Source organism: Ammospiza caudacuta, chromosome 21, assembly GCF_027887145.1.
Source record: "Ammospiza caudacuta isolate bAmmCau1 chromosome 21, bAmmCau1.pri, whole genome shotgun sequence".
Lineage (NCBI taxonomy): Eukaryota > Metazoa > Chordata > Aves > Passeriformes > Passerellidae > Ammospiza > Ammospiza caudacuta.
This window is the reverse complement of record NC_080613.1, coordinates 3,700,101-3,715,222: the sequence shown is the minus strand read 5'-3', so window position 1 is coordinate 3,715,222 and position 15,122 is coordinate 3,700,101. Positions and strand designations below refer to the sequence as shown.

At 52.1% G+C, this 15,122-nt stretch overlaps 1 protein-coding gene across 1 annotated transcript; it reads right to left on the bottom strand.

Annotated features, from left to right (window-relative positions):
* Positions 1 to 826: 826 nt before the first annotated feature.
* MYMK (myomaker, myoblast fusion factor) lies at positions 827 to 8,079 on the bottom strand. The gene is made up of 5 exons (XM_058818457.1): positions 7,945 to 8,079; positions 5,512 to 5,626; positions 2,860 to 3,008; positions 1,961 to 2,077; positions 827 to 973 (listed from the first exon to the last, which is right to left on the bottom strand). The coding sequence occupies exons 1-5, from the start codon at positions 8,077 to 8,079 to the stop codon at positions 827 to 829; spliced, it is 663 nt and encodes a 220-aa protein (XP_058674440.1).
* Positions 8,080 to 15,122: the final 7,043 nt, after the last annotated feature.

Sequence of the window (15,122 nt, the reverse complement as noted above, 5' to 3'; positions counted from 1 at the left end):
GTAAATAGTCTGTTAGAGGAGATGTTATAGGCTTACAGCCCTCCCCCCTCCCTCCAGGAGCTTCTTTTCTCTGCCTCTCATTTTCCATGTACTTTCCATACCAATGAGGCACCTGCTGCCTGGGCCTGCAGGTCTGCAAGGACAAAGTGCCCAGTGTTGCAAGTCCCTCCAGGTTTGAGGGGCTGTGGTGGCCGTGCCCAGAGCTCTGCTGTGGAATTGGCATCTGCCCCTGACTGAGCTGAGTGGAGCTGGATAGTTTCCCACCCCGCTGAAGAAATGCTGGCATTGCACACTGGCAAGGTCTTTGTTAGTATATATTATTTACATCAAGAGAATGCATAAATAAAATAGTTAATATCTCACAAAAAAATACAGGTTCTGTTAATTGGGTGTCACAAACCAAGCTTTGTGTGCACAGCAAACCTGCACGGAGGGCACAACTTGGGTCCTGCCAGCCCAGGAGAAGGTGACCTGGCTGGGAGGGCAGGGGTCTCCTGGGGCAGGGGACAGGTCACAGCCCAGCTGAGTGCTCCTCCAGGGAGAATAGGGATATGCACCAAACTGGAAGTGCAAGCTTTGCTAGGGCTGGTGGTGGAAAGGTGAATCGCAGGATGGTTTGGGAGGGACGTTAAAGCCCATCTTGTCCCATGGGCAGGGACACCTTCCACTAGGCCAGGTTACCCAGGGAGCTTCCCAGGGGAGAAAATCCCAGAGCAGGCATGGAGCTGGTGGGAAAAGATACCAGAGGAAAGCCCAGCACAGGCAGGCATTTTCCTTTTGGCTGCATCCTCCATCACCAGGGGCAGGAACACGCGTGCCCACGGGCTCAGACGCAGCAGCAGAGCGTGGAGCAGTCCAGCCTGGCGGGGGTCCCGGCACTCCCAGCCTTCTTGTTCTCCTTGGGCAGCAGCAGCACGAGGGCTATGGCCAGGGCACAGTGGTAGAAGCTGTGCACGTAGGTGTAATCCCACTCCTGCGGGCAGGGAGAGCGCCGTGAGAAGCAGGAGCAGCAGGGCCGGGGACATTAAATTTCTACAAGTAGCCGAAAGGAAGGGGATAAAAAAGATTCCTGAACCTTCTGCCTCCCTTTGCTGTCAGAGAAGAAAGGATTTCCAGTGAAAAAAGAACCCTAAAGCAAAGGGGATTTAACACGTTCTAATTTGCACATTTCCCGATTCTTGAATGAAGTGTTTCATTACCCCGCGAAGGACGCGGCGGCGAGGCCGGGGCGCGCGGGGAGGCGGCTTCTGCTAAGTGACATTTTTATGTTCTGCTAGAATTTGCAATTACTAAATGCTTTGAAAAATAATCCTTGGGGATGCCCGTGAGGTTGTATCTCGCAGATCCCAAAGCACAGAGCAGCCGTAACGGCGGGGCTGAGCGCAGGCACGGCCGGCAGCTGTGTCGGGGGGTTATCGCCTGCCCGGCGGGACCCTTCCCAGCAGGATGGGGGGACTGGCCAGCAGCAGGAGGAGAAGGATGTAAACACAGCATCGAGTGCCCCTGGGAGTCACTGAGAGTCTTTTCTTTGGCGTGAGCCAGCTCTGGATCCGGCCATGCCTGGGTTGGATCCAGTCCCTGCCGCGTCGCTGTGAGGTGTCCTTAAGTCACCCGTGCCCAGTTTCCAAATAACCCTGCTCGCGCTTGACAAAGCCATTCTGAGGACCACGTGTGCCTGAGGAAAGCACATCCCCTGTCCTTGTCACTCACTGAATGGGGGAAAAGAGACAGAGCATCACCCTGTGTGCTACTTGCTGTCACACCTGCTCTGAATGGATCAGGGGATGGGGACAAGCATGGAGGGACCCTTGTCCCCAGCATGCCCCCCCTGGAGCCCCATGCCTGAGCTGGGTTTTGTGCAGGGCTGGATGCAGCCCAGTGGTGTGAGTGGGGCTGTCCCTCTCTTGGTGATGTCCCTCACACCTTGCAGAGTCAGGGAGGGTGAGTGTCACACAGGTACCTCAAAGAAGAACCTCAGCATCAGCGCCAGTGCCCCGAAACAGAAGCCAGGACCAATCTGTTGGGTGTAGACACTCTTGTCAGGATAGAGCCCTTTCTTCTCCTTCATCTTCTGCAGCTGGGAGGAAGGAGAGAGCACACCAAGTGGATTCACCTGGATTTAGCTGGCTGCTCCACCCTCATTCCTTGTAATAACACATTTTTTTAAAATATTCAGCCCCAAAGCCAGCTCAGGGAGAGTGTGCCCTCACAAACCCAGCTGTGGGAGAGCAGATCCCAGCACAGCATCTGCAGGCTGGAGGATGCAGGGTGCTCCTGTGCCTTGGTCTCCTCTTTGCCCATCCCCTTCCCATGTTGGCCACTTGCTTTTTGCTGCTGGCTTAGTGACAGTTTATAACTGGGGCTTGCACCACTGTATTTCCACGATGTTTGGCATCATCTTTCTGCAATTTTTATCCCATCACTCCTGCAGTGGCTTCCCCACCTCACTCCCAGCTGGGTCCACAGCACAGTGGGACACAGACTGCAGCACTGTGCCCGACTGTCCCAGCTGGATTCAGGCAGACTGCAGACAGATTCCTCCCCATTTTATCACTGTGGTTTTATCCACATCTTCTCCGGATCTGGGGCAGTTTACCAGATCCCTCTGCCTCTGAGTAGCTGTAAAAACTCCATAAATACATTCCTGCTGATTAGAAATGCAGGGACAGCAGATGTGGTAGATTGCTCAGACCGATCGAATCTGGCATTTATCACAGAGGCTGCTGTCTGCCTTCTGCTCAGGTTGAAGGAGGAATCACTGTGAGACTGAGAGCTGCACCATGAGGAGGGAGTCCCTGGCATGGGTTCAGCCCTTTCCCCAGCAGGAGCACCCCACAGGGCCCATCCTGCCCCACGTACCCATCTGACCGTGATCACCAGCACGGCCGTCCCGATGGGGCCCGAGTAGACGCCGTAGCCCCAGCGGTCGTGGTAGATCCTCACGGCGATGGTGAGGACACCAAACATGATGAAGGTCGATCTCTTGGGCTCGTCAAACTCTGCCAGGGCTGAGGAACAGAGAAGAGGAAGAACCAGCTCACAGGCCCCCTTTTCCAGCTGCTTCCCTAAAGCCTTCCTGGGGTCTCACCCCCCCTGCCCTGGGGTTGTATTAATGTGTGGTTTACTCTTCTCATGTCACACTGCTGGGGAAACTGAGGCACATGGGGCAAAGCAAACCATCCTGAGGCATTTGAGTGGTGGGTCCAGGACATGATTGTTGGGTTTTTATTTCAGTGTTGTATGGGAGAGGTTAAAGGAGATTCCCTGCCCAGAGGAGCTGTGGCTGCCCCATCCCTGGAAGTGTTCCAGGCCAGGTTGGGTGGGGCTTGGAGCAACCCTGGAAGTCTTCCAGGTCAGGTTGGATGGTGCTTGGAGCAGCCTGGGATAGTGGAAGGGGTCCCTGTCCATGGCAGGGGCTGGAACAAGACGATCTTTAAAATCCCTTCCCACTTTAAGCCACCCTATGATTTCCCCTTTCCTTGCCCCAGAATTCAGAAGCGATTGCAAAAACCCTCATGCCCTGTGAGCCCACAATCAGCTCTTGGGTTCATCCTCCATCTCCAGCCCTCCCAAACTTTCCAGCTCACTCTGGCACGGGCTCCACCACCCCAGAGCAGTGGGGCTCCCCCACTGATGCCATGGGGTCCCAGCTGCCCAGCCACACCAGCACCTGCCTGGGCTTTGCAAGCTGGAAGTCGCCAGTGTGAGTAAATTATTAGAGGCTTTTGTTTAGCACAGAATGGGGTAATAACTGATAAAAGTTATGGATCCCAGTGGGCTCCATGCTTTTCCAGCTTGCACAGCTGTGTTATGGCTGTCCTGGATTTGCATTCCGGGAAGTTTGCCCGAGGGTCTGCGTCCGCACATGTGCACTGGGGCTTTACAAGCCACAGTGAGAGGCTTCCCTGGGCTTCAGTCACCACACCTTCCATGTCCTTGGATCGTGCTTTTATAGGGAGTTTGGCTAAGGGATAATGTCCGCATGTTAATCTTTGTTGTTTCCCAGAGGGTCAATATTTTAAACCTCCTAGTCCAGGATTTGTATTTTTTTGCGAGGTTTCTGAACGCAGTAATGAAGCAATCAAGTTGAATTTTGCTGCAAGGAGCCAAAGTGTCTGGATCAGCTCTGACCTACCCTGACACTGCTGTTATCCACTGAAAATGCCCTTTGGAAATGATTTCCCTCGTTGCCTTTTCTAGCTGAGCAGAGAGAGCACTGAGGTGCCCTGGGCAGTGGGGGAGCCCCCTTGGGACTCACATTTTGATGGGACAGAGCCACTCCTAAGGGTAATATTTCCTCCACATATTTTTCCCTGAATGGTAAATTGATCCTATTGCATGCCCTGGAAGGGGGGTGCTCCTGCATCCTCACAGGATGAATTTGCCCAGCTGAGGGGTCTTACCCCTGCTTGTGCTGGGTTCTGGGGCTGCAGGAACCCCATCCCTGCTGGAGGTCCTGCACCATCCCTGGTGGGGCGGAAGGGAAAATCCTGTGGCCATTTTGAGGCTGACTTCAGCTTATCATGGGGAGAAATGGAAACTCTGTTTGGAATGGGCACTGGTTAGAAATGGTCCAAATTTTTGGGCAAGACCTTTGTTTGTTGGAACATCTCTCTCCCCTGACCCAGCTCTCTTCTCCTGCCATCAATAATTGCATCTTTCCAAAACTCATGGTGACAAAATGGGAAAATGATAGGTTTGGACTTTTTGTCTTCCTCATTTTTTTTTGTTTCTATTATATTTTGTTTTGGTGGCAAATAAGGAACAAAATGAGGAAAAAGAGAGTGAAGCAAATGTGGGGAAAAGGAAAACTGAATAACAGGGCAAGGGGTGGGATTTATAGTAAAAAGGAAGTGAAATAAATTTCTGCTTTTTCTAAGCAGATCTAATATTCCCATCAGCCCAGCCCAGGCTTTTGATAAACCAGGAAGTTATATTTGTTTTGACTAAACCACTTTGATTCTTATGCTACCAAGGGAAGTGGGAGATTCTGCATTTCTTAATACCCCTGAGTGAGGCAAGACAGGCTAATGGGCCTGATATGGGGAAAATGAGCAGAAATGGGAAATTCCCTGGTATATGAGGTTTCAGATTCAGTCATCTCATAGTCTTGTCCTGCCTTGAACTACAGCACAAGGTTGCCAGTGTTTTATTGTCATTTGAAGCAGAGGGCATGTGTGAGAGCTGGTGCAGGCAGAGGAACACCTGACCAACAGCACCAGCAGGTGCCTCTTTATCTCCAGGAATAAAATGTCCCCAGCCACCACTCAGTTGGTCAGGACCCCACCAGTTACAAAGACTTTCCAAGGTGCTAATGATACAAAACTGGATTAATCCTGGGCACAGGCTGACTTCCACAAAGGACAATTTCAGTGGCAGGTCAGGTGGAGCTCAGAACAAGCGGCATTTCTGGAGACTGTCCCCACTGACTGTCCCATCATCCATCCTGACAAATCCAGCCCTTCCTGCCACTGGTGCAGCTCTCAGGAGCCACAACGGACCAGTTCTTACCCATCAGGGACACCCAGATGGACAGGGCTGTTCCGTAGATGCTGAAGTACTCCAGGATGTCGTAGCGCATAAAGCACAACACTGATAACCCGGGGCCATCACAAAGGTGGTAAAACTATTCAAAAAGAAAAAAATTTATCAGAAAACCAGTTTCTTACCCACTTACCAGTAAGGTAAAGGCTCTATCAACTGGTTTGAAATAGTGTAGTTGCTGAGAGGATGGCCAGCCAGGCCAGAACAGTGTCAGCTACAGCAGGATCACTGATATGCAGTAATGAATATATTTGAGTGATAATGTCATCGTTCCCAGTTACGAATTGCCCAAGAATCAGCATTCTTCTCTTTTAGTACAAACTAAGACAGGCTTTAATTTGCCTCTTGGCCAGAATTTGCAATCTGATGACCAAGCTGCTTTGAGCTGGGCGCTGGGGGACGGCCTCTCCAGCAGAAGGAGGACTCTGGGGTTGTGGTTTTAATTGCGAAAGATTCTTGTAAAACAATTCAGAATGAGTGTCCTGATGAAATGTGTATGGATGCCAGGTCACTGTCCAGGCTAAAAGGGTTTATATGGCCAGACTCTGAATGCTGGGGAATTCACTCATTAGTGCATTCCCTTAAAAACCACCAGTTCCTGCCCATTAACTCATTGATTAGGTTATTTGCAAAAATCCCCATGGTCATGCAACATAAACGAAGACCACTCCAAGAAACCTTTTCCAGTGCAATCAGAGGAATGCTCCCAGTGTTTGCCTGGCTCTCTCCCTTTCCTGCCAGCCCTCAGCCCTGCAGGTTTTGCAGTGGCAGCACCAGGCAGCTCTGCTGTTCCTGAAGAAGTCCCTGCTCCGCTTGGCTGGGCGCCCTTGGAACGCTGCTCGCTGTCACGGCCCGGTGGGGATGCTGATATAATTTATAATGGGAATTGCTGTGAGCCCTCTGGCTGCCTGCAGCTTCTAGAAAAGATTGCACCACGGCTGTAACTCTTCTCCCTGCTTGAGATTGGGCTCGGGGAGTCTGGAGCCCGGGGGGAAGAAAGGGTGGAAGGCAGAGCGTGTTCCTGGCACTCGTCTGCCACGGCCATGTGCTTTCACTGCTCTGTTCAGCTCTCCTGCTGGAGGAGGAGTGGGATTCTACAAAAAATGCAACAGCAGCAGCTGCTGCCCTTCCAACCCCCTCCCCACCATGCTGGCAGCTGCCTCTCCTCCTTTCCCTTCTTTCCCTTCCCCTCTCAGGGAGATTTTTCTTCTTCAATCTCTTCGGAGAGGACCTGTTCCACCTCCCATCGAAACCTGTGCCAATTTTCCTACTGGCTTCTTGAGGAGGTGGAGCAGACACAGACCCAGTGCAAAATGAAATTGTAGATGTCTGGCTTCCCTAGGGAGCTGGGGTGGGGGGCTCAGGGATATTTTCATATTAACTGCTCCTGTAGTTTTTATAGAACTGGCAGAATTTCTCCCCCTGCATTGCGGTTTAATCAGCTCAAATGGTCAAGGATGTTCTGTGGATCCTTAATAGGAGACCAAGCTGATTTTGAGCCATGTGGAAGAGCTTTTCACACTGGGAAGATCCTTTCTCTACTCCCTGCCTCAGTTTCTCTGTACAAGGAACATGCCAGCCCTCATGAGATGCCTTGAGATGGATGGGGATTATTGGGAAATGCAACATCAGCTGGGTTGCTGAGCTGTTTCCTTCATATTCTTCAGCAGATCATTGAAATGTAGTCAAACAGGAGATTTTTTGCAGTGGGAATGCTGCTTTGGGTGCTCAGCTGGTGTCTGTATGGAGTCAGCAGGGATACAAAGCCCAGGGCAGCACATGGCTGGGAGCAGGAATAGGAATATTTTATATATGTACAGACATTTCTTCACTTGTTATTTCCACACAAAGGAAGGCCAGGGAAACAGCCTGGTAAAAGACACATTTCAACCCACAAAGGGTTAATAATTATTATATTTCAGCCTGTTTTAGTCTCTCCTTTCCCAGTGCAGAAACTCCCCTGACTCCAGCATTGCTCCCATCCCCAGCTGGTAATTGCAAAATCAATAATTTGACTACTATGTGCTTTTGGCTAAAATGACAGAGGCAGAGCAAGAGATTCTGGAGGCAGTTTAAAGGCTAAATTCAGCATGGCCACTTAGCAGCTGTAAAACAAAGAGAAAAGCCAGCTCCAAAGCATTGCAAATCAGTCAAGGCTCTTTGCACCCAGACCTTCTCCCTAATCTCAGCCATAAAACACCACTAAATCTCTGTAAGGCCACACTGTAGGACGTCCTAAACTGGAGCATCAGCTGCTCAGCACCACACATGGTGGGAAATAACTGGAAAAGGATATTTTAGGGGTTGTGCTGGCTGCTCTTGGGTGAATCAGCTTCTCAGTGCTACAGGGGGCATCTGGGAGGATAAAACATGCAGGTAGAGGGGAAATTGAGCACTTACCGCCACGAAGAACATGGTGAAGAAGTAAACCATGGCTTCCATGTGGAAACGCCGCTTGGCCGCGATGCTGATGGTGGGGAGGAAGACCAAGGAGCTGAGGGTGGGCAGAAGGAGCTTGGCCACCAGTGAGCCCATGGGTGCCTCGTGGGCCAGCAGCTCCTGGGAGCAGGGCAGGAATGGTGGAGGGAGCAGTGGGGAGTGTGCTTTAAAGTTTAAATGCCCTCGTGGCAGGGAACAGCTGCCACCGCCACAGCCCTCGCTGCTGCCTCATCCCAAATTCCTGACACAGCCGGTGGCTCCGGGCAGCAGATGCTCTGTGCCCCCAAAACTGGCCTGGGTGTTTCTAAAGGAGGAAAAGGGAGTGTTGTCCTTGCACGCCTTGTGCTGGGTGTTGGATTTGGGTGCATGGTGGGTGAGCTCAGGCTCTGGGTTTGCTCGCTCCTCATGGGGACATCCCAACCCTACACCCTGCTGTCCCTGTGCTGAGCCTCGTCAGTGCTGCTGGAGCAGTCCAGCAGGGAAATCCATCATCTTTCCTCACAAAGTGGAGGGGCAGGCACTGATCTGTCCTCTCTGGTGGCCAGGGATAGGACCTGGCACTGTCCTGTGCGGGGTCAGGAGCTGAACTTGGTGATCCCTGTAGATCCCTTGCATTATTTCATTATTCTCTGCTCTACATTTCCACATAGGAAGAACTGGTATGTGGCAGGCCCTAGGGTTTTTTTAAACAGTGGGATGTATCCTACAACCTTTATACACTTGAGAAACACACACCAAGCTCCAAACCTGCCTTTTATTTCCCCACCTGGGGACAGACACGGGGTAGCTGGTGCGACACAACACCCAAGGCCTGCTGCCAGTGCCTACGTGCCCTCCGTGGGGTTCACTGCAGCCACATTTCCCAGCCATGCCCTCAGCCTCTGCAGCCTGGCCACCTCCAGGAGCTCTGTCTGAAATTCAGGAGCCGAGCGTCTCCGGGCTGGAGGAATTCGAGCGGATTGTCGTGCGGAGCAGGAAAAGCTGGAGGAAAGGAAACCAAAATCCAAGCGGCGTTCGGGGCTGCTAATCCACTCAGTGGTTCTCTCTTTTATTATGACTTTTTATTATATCGCTGCTGCTCCCCCCCTGCGTTAATATCTTTTCCTTGGAGCCTCGCAGGGATTCTCGGCATCCTTTCGGCACAGCTGTTCCCGGGACACGGGCAGCAGGAATGCTCCGCTTGAGCAAGCGCCTTTGTGGCTGCGGCTTTGGGGAGGAGGCTGGGAGCTCTGATAGCAGCCACCAGCTCCGGGGCTGATAGGACGGGCTGGCCTCTCCCCCGGGAGGGGGTCTGGAGCAAAGACAGGCATGCACGGATAAAAAAAAATATTCTTTAAAAATATTCTTTAAAACCACTGCAGGACGTTGGAGGGGGAGTGAGGGGTGTGTGTGTGTGTGTGTGTGTGCAGAGAATGGCACAGAGCATTGGCACAGAGCATTAAAGCATTGACTCTGTGCCCAGAGCCTTCCCTGGGGCTCAGATGAGCTGGGTAGTGCTCCCGTTTTTAGCTGATACTGCAGGAACCATCCACATTCCCCATCCACATTCCCCATCCACATTCCCCATCCACATTCCCTGGCTGGCTGCAGGCATCGTCCCTCGGCGGGATGCTGCCCACACCACATCTCCAGCCGCCCTCCTGCCTGGGCAGGCTATAAACTTACCACAAAACTCTGCAGAACTGAATCTTGACCAATAAATATTGAAAAACCCCGGTGTCTCTGTTTACTGTGAAAATCAATCCCTCCAAGCCAGCACATCAAATACCCTGGTGCTCCCCAGGTGTCCAGCTCTGAGCTGAAAGCAGAGCTCCAGCACAGCCCAGAGTGCCCAGCTCCTTTTTTGGGCCATTCATCCTCAGATGAATCCATTATTCTGTGTCCAGGATCTGCTTGGACCAAGGATGGTGCCATGGGGCACAGCAGGGCTTGTCCTCATGGGAGTTTTGAGGAGATTTGGGGTTAAGAGGGGGTTGCACAAACTATTTTGCATCCCTGGCTATGAAAACATCATCTGCCCTGCTTTTGTGGCCATGAGATGGATGTGAGAGAGGTGAAAGCACAGCTCCAAACCTGCTGCTGAGGGCAAACCTCCATGTCTGGGTGCAAAGCAGCCCCCACAGAACTTGTGGGGACACGGCAGCTGTGCAACAAGGGTGGTGGCTGTGCACAAGACAAACACATCAGGTGAAAAATGCCATCAGGTAGTTGTTAAATACATCTCCTCACCCCAACCCTTTGCCCAAAATCCAGCTGGCTCCCACTGGAAAGGAAACCCCGTTGGCTGCTGGATGCAGCAAGTGCCAGCCATGGCAGGCACTCCCCAAGCAGGGAAGTGTTGGAGCTCTCAGGAGCAAGAAAACATTCCACAGGTTGTTGGGGTTTTTATTCTATTTTTTTTTTAATTTTTTTACTCTCCCAGCTGCACACCCTGGGCTGGTGGTTGGGTTGCTGCCAGCGCTGTAGGCATGGGGGGGAAAACAAACTCCCATCAGGTTGCACACATGTTTCAGCTATTATTGAAAAAGAGCCCCCAAAATAAATGGGGAGGAGAGGGGCAGGCAGGTGGTGAGCTCCTGGCAGGAGCTGCTGCTGCTGCTGCTTTAAAAGGTCTTTGTTCACTGCGAACACCGCGGTGCAGACGTGGGTTGGGCAAACCTTCCCGGGAAGGAACCCAAAAAACAAAGGGCCAGGACTTTGTTCCTTCTTTCCTAAACAGGTAGGAAATGGAGAAAGAGCAAATTTTAGCTCCTGGAGTTTAAGTGCTGCTGGAAAGGGAATTTTAAAACCTGCATTCCACAGGGCTAATTTCGTGTGGATCGGCGTGCACGCAGGAACGGTGATATATATGGCTGAAAAGTGGCTCCCAGATGCCAAACCCAGGTTCTGGTATGCTGTCCTGGATCCTTCCAGGGTAACATTAACCATGGCTTGCTGCAAGCCCTTCTACCCTTTCAACTCAGACGTTGCAGTGGAGGAAAGAGACACAGAGAGTTTTGTTTTATTTTTAATACGAGGGTGATGGTTTGAAAGCAGTGTGTGTTGGAACAGGGGCTGAGGGGGCTGTGCCAGCTGAGAGGATTGAGACTATTTTCTCCTTGGGATGAGTATGGGATGATCTTTCATCTGCCTGTGTTGTAGACTGGGTCAGAATTGAAACCTGCTCAGTAGAGTGTCACCAGTCAGTGCCAGGCTGGAGATACTGGTGATAATGACCCAAAAACAAAGAGTGAAGCTGCAGTTCTACCTGGGGTTGCACTTTGGTGCTGCAAAGTGTTTTTTACCACTTCATTACTTCAGAGTTTAATTTTTTATCCCCACAACCCAGCTGATGGTGAGAGGCTGGATGGTGGCCTCCATCATGTGACACAGTCCTGAACAATGTGACAACCATGGCACCACCCAGTTTGTGATGATTTCCTGCCTTTTTTTTGATCGAGAATCCTCCTGGTGTGGAAGCACCTGGTGCAGGAGTGGAGCAGCCCACGGGCATGAGCCCTTTCCTGGCTAGCTGGAGAAGGGATGGCAGCAGCACCTGGATAAAACACCTCTCCCCATCCACTGCTTGGGGCTGGAGGTGAGATCCTGATGTGGGGAACAATTTCTGGCCAGCTGGAGCCCAGACACAGCCCTGGCACCAGGGAAAGGAGTCCCACAAAGGCAGAGCCACCAGCTGGGCTGGAGCCCTGCTCAGCCACTGCTGCAGCCCCAGCTCTGATCACCCAGCCCCAGCCCTGCCAAAGCACCTGCATCCTCCTTGTTTTATTAGTGGAATAAATTGCCACTTAAAATATCCATTCTCCCTAAGGCCTGGCCTCATTTGAGGCAGCTTTAGCTGAATACTTACCCTTAAAAAAAAAATCCCCCTTCCTGTCTCCTTGTTGAATAAACCTATTATGCATATTGCTCTCAGGTATTCCTGCTGCTGTTTTCCTTAGGGTTTTTTCACTCTTCCCTTTCCTCTCAGCCCTGTCATGGCCCATGACAAGCATGTCACCATTAATGATAAGGATATCTGATTTCTTGTCACCACTTTTCCATTGCTCCTACCTTTGGGATGTCCTGGGGTGGCCCCCCACTGACAAATTCATGGAGGCAGTGCAGGGGTTTATTGCTCATTTCATGGTGTTTAATGGGTTTTTTTTACAGTCATAACTCCTGGAGCCCAGTAACGACGTTGAGGGTCTCAGCTCTCACCCTGTTGGTCACAAAAATGTCATTTTCTGCAGAGAAACGCTTGAAGCTGTGATGCTTCAAGGCTCAACATCCAAAAAGGGAATGAAACCAGTCTTAGGGGTTTTGGGGAGTCTGACTCACAGATTTTGAATGCCTGTGGTTGGCAGGGCTGCATAGCTGATGGCCCTCAGCACAATACTGCTCAACTTCCATGGCAGACTCATTCCATTCAAAGAAAAGCCTTTGTACTTTTTTTTCTCCAATCTTTGAATAGCTAAAATTTTGAACCGAGCTTGACTTGCCTGGAAGCTCCTCCAGGTTCTTGCAGGAGTGTGCAACCTTTGGGGACAGGTAAGCTTGAAGTCCGCACAGAAAAAAGAGGTTCTTGAAACCATTGAAACTCCACAGCAACGACCATACCTGGGGTCACTGCGGTCACTTGTGGCTTTCAAACTGCCCAGAGACATTTTTCACAGGAATCTGATGGTGGGAGCAGCTCGGTGGCTTTGGCTGGTTCAGTTTGACTCAACATTTTGCAAAGCCTCACGCCAAGATGCCATAAATCAGCCCCATGCCCAGTGTGTGGGGACACGCAGGGATGAGCTGCCTTGCCCAACACTGCGCCGCAGGTCACTCTGCAAGGGACCAAAGAACACTTCTGCCTCTAAAGAACGCTTCTTTTGGTCTTCTCTTGCGTGTTTTACTCACCCAGTGGTGGGCCACAGCTGCAGCCCTTGGCTGCCAGGGGCTTTTTGGGGGGCTTTGATCCCCTTGGTGAAGTTCTGGTCGTGCAAGGACCTCACACGCTCGGGGTACAGCTTTCATCTGCCCATGCCACACCAGTCTGGGCTGGAAACAACTGCAGAAGTGTCAAACAAATGCATCAGTTCTACAGTCAGGATGAAAAAGGAAGAAAATCAACCAGTTGTCTCATACCTGAGGGAAGATGGAGCTGCAGGGGGGCCTTGGGCAAACAGATTCCTGACCATGCTCACAGTCCTGGACCTGGGCAGGAATTTTGGGGAGCCTGCTACAGCAGAGCCATCACATCTGCTGTGCCAGGAAAGGGCTGATCTGGCTGGGAAAGTGGTGCTGGAGCTCCATATCCATGGCTCTGGCTCACCAAGAGGAGATCCTGTGATACAGAGTTCATGGAGGTCTCATTCCAAGGATGTGCTTGGGGCTCAGGGGTGCTGGGTGTCAGCTCCAGCAGGTCCAAGGCTGGTGCTTGGGTCAGGATGGAAAAGTGTCTTGCCATGGGAAGCACAGGGAAGAGGTCAGTGTGTCCTGCCTGGATCAGAGTGGGCTGTCACTCTCTGCTCCAGGCTGAGTGAGGTCCCTCTGCCCCAGCAAAGGGATCCCCCAGCCCTCCCTCTCTCCTGATCCTGCAGAACCCCAAGTTTGTCCTCTCAGCTGAGCACCCCTGGCTCCTTCAGCAGCCCCAGTGCCCAGCCCAGGGATCTGCTGAACTCCTTTCAGCCAGGGAATCTCCTTTCCTCCACAGGCTCTTCTCTGGTCAAACCAGCAGCCATTGGAGCCTCTGCTGCTGCTTCGGGTTTTTTGCACTCTGAATTCTGGGGTGGAAAAGCCTGGCAGCCTCCTGGGACAGGGCTGTCCTGTGTCCCCTTGGGGTGGCTGCTCTGTGTCCCTTGGGGTACCTGCTCTGTGTCCCTTGGGGTGGCTGCTCTGTGTCCCCTAGAGTACCAGCTCTGTGTCCCCTAGAGTACCAGCTCTGTGTCCCCCAGGGTACCGGCTCTGTGTCCCTCAAGGTGGCTGCTCTATGACCCTCTGGGGTGGCTGCTCTGTGTCCCTCAAGGTCCCTGCTCTGTGTCCCCCAGGGTGGCTGTCACCCACCGTGTCCTGGGGCAGTGGCAGGAGTGAATGCCCAGCAGTGAATGCCCAGGATTGCTGCTCTGCCTCTCCCAAGTGCCGGATGCAGAGAGCAGAGCTGGATAAGGGACTCTCATCCAAACCCCAAATTTCCCTGGGAAAGTCCAACACGAGCCCTCAGTGACTGTCCCGGGTGGGAAAGGCTCTCGCTGTCCATGCAGGTGCATCTTGTCTCAATTTACTGCGAGCCCAAAAGCAGTAAATAACATCTGCAAATCATTTCTAACGCTCCAGCCAAAAACCGGGAGATAAAACCCGCTGTTGTCCGAGCCTGGCCGGCCGTGATTAATGCTGTACCTGCAGCAGCAGCCCCGGGGCTTTGGGGACACCGCTGTCCCCGGGGTTTTGGGGTGGCAGCATTGAAGCTGCGGGGTTTGGCCGATGTGAAACTCGTGTTTTGGATCTGCTCCGTGCTGCAGTGTGTTCTCGGGGCTGGTCGGGCTCCCATCGAGGCGATGGCATCGCTCCTGCTGATTTCACGGGGCCGGGGCGGGGCTGTGCGAGCCGCCAGGGATAACACTGTGATTTATGGCAGCAATCAGTTGCCACTAGGAGCTGGTTAGGAATTTTCCGATGAAACGGGGATTGCGTCAGAAACCGCTGAGTCATCTCAACTGTTTCATAAAAAAAAAAAAAAGAAAAAAGAAAAAAATACTATATTAAAAAAAAAAAACCTTTTGGCTTTGATGAACTTTTGGTGAAGCACAGACTGAGTGTGTCTCGCCTGCTGCCGGCTCCCCCAGATCAGCATTCCCAGCCTCTGGCATTGCTCCTCCAGCCTGGGACAGGGTGTGAGGTCACCCAGGGATGGCATCTCCTGGGATGTCACCTCCTGCCCATCCCCGGGGCTGGGGGATGCTGGGGCTCACAGGGATCCAGGCTGCTCTGGCGTTTTCAATGTGAAATAATAATTCGATGCTTTTAAAACCTCTCGTGTTCAGACTTTTCCCTCCTGGTTGTTCCAAAACGGAAAGGGTTTTCTCCTGCATGTCTCGGGCTGGGATATTTTGAAATGCAGGAGCTGGGTGAACTCAAGTGCTAAATTTTCCCAGTGTCCTGGTCACAGCCAACTG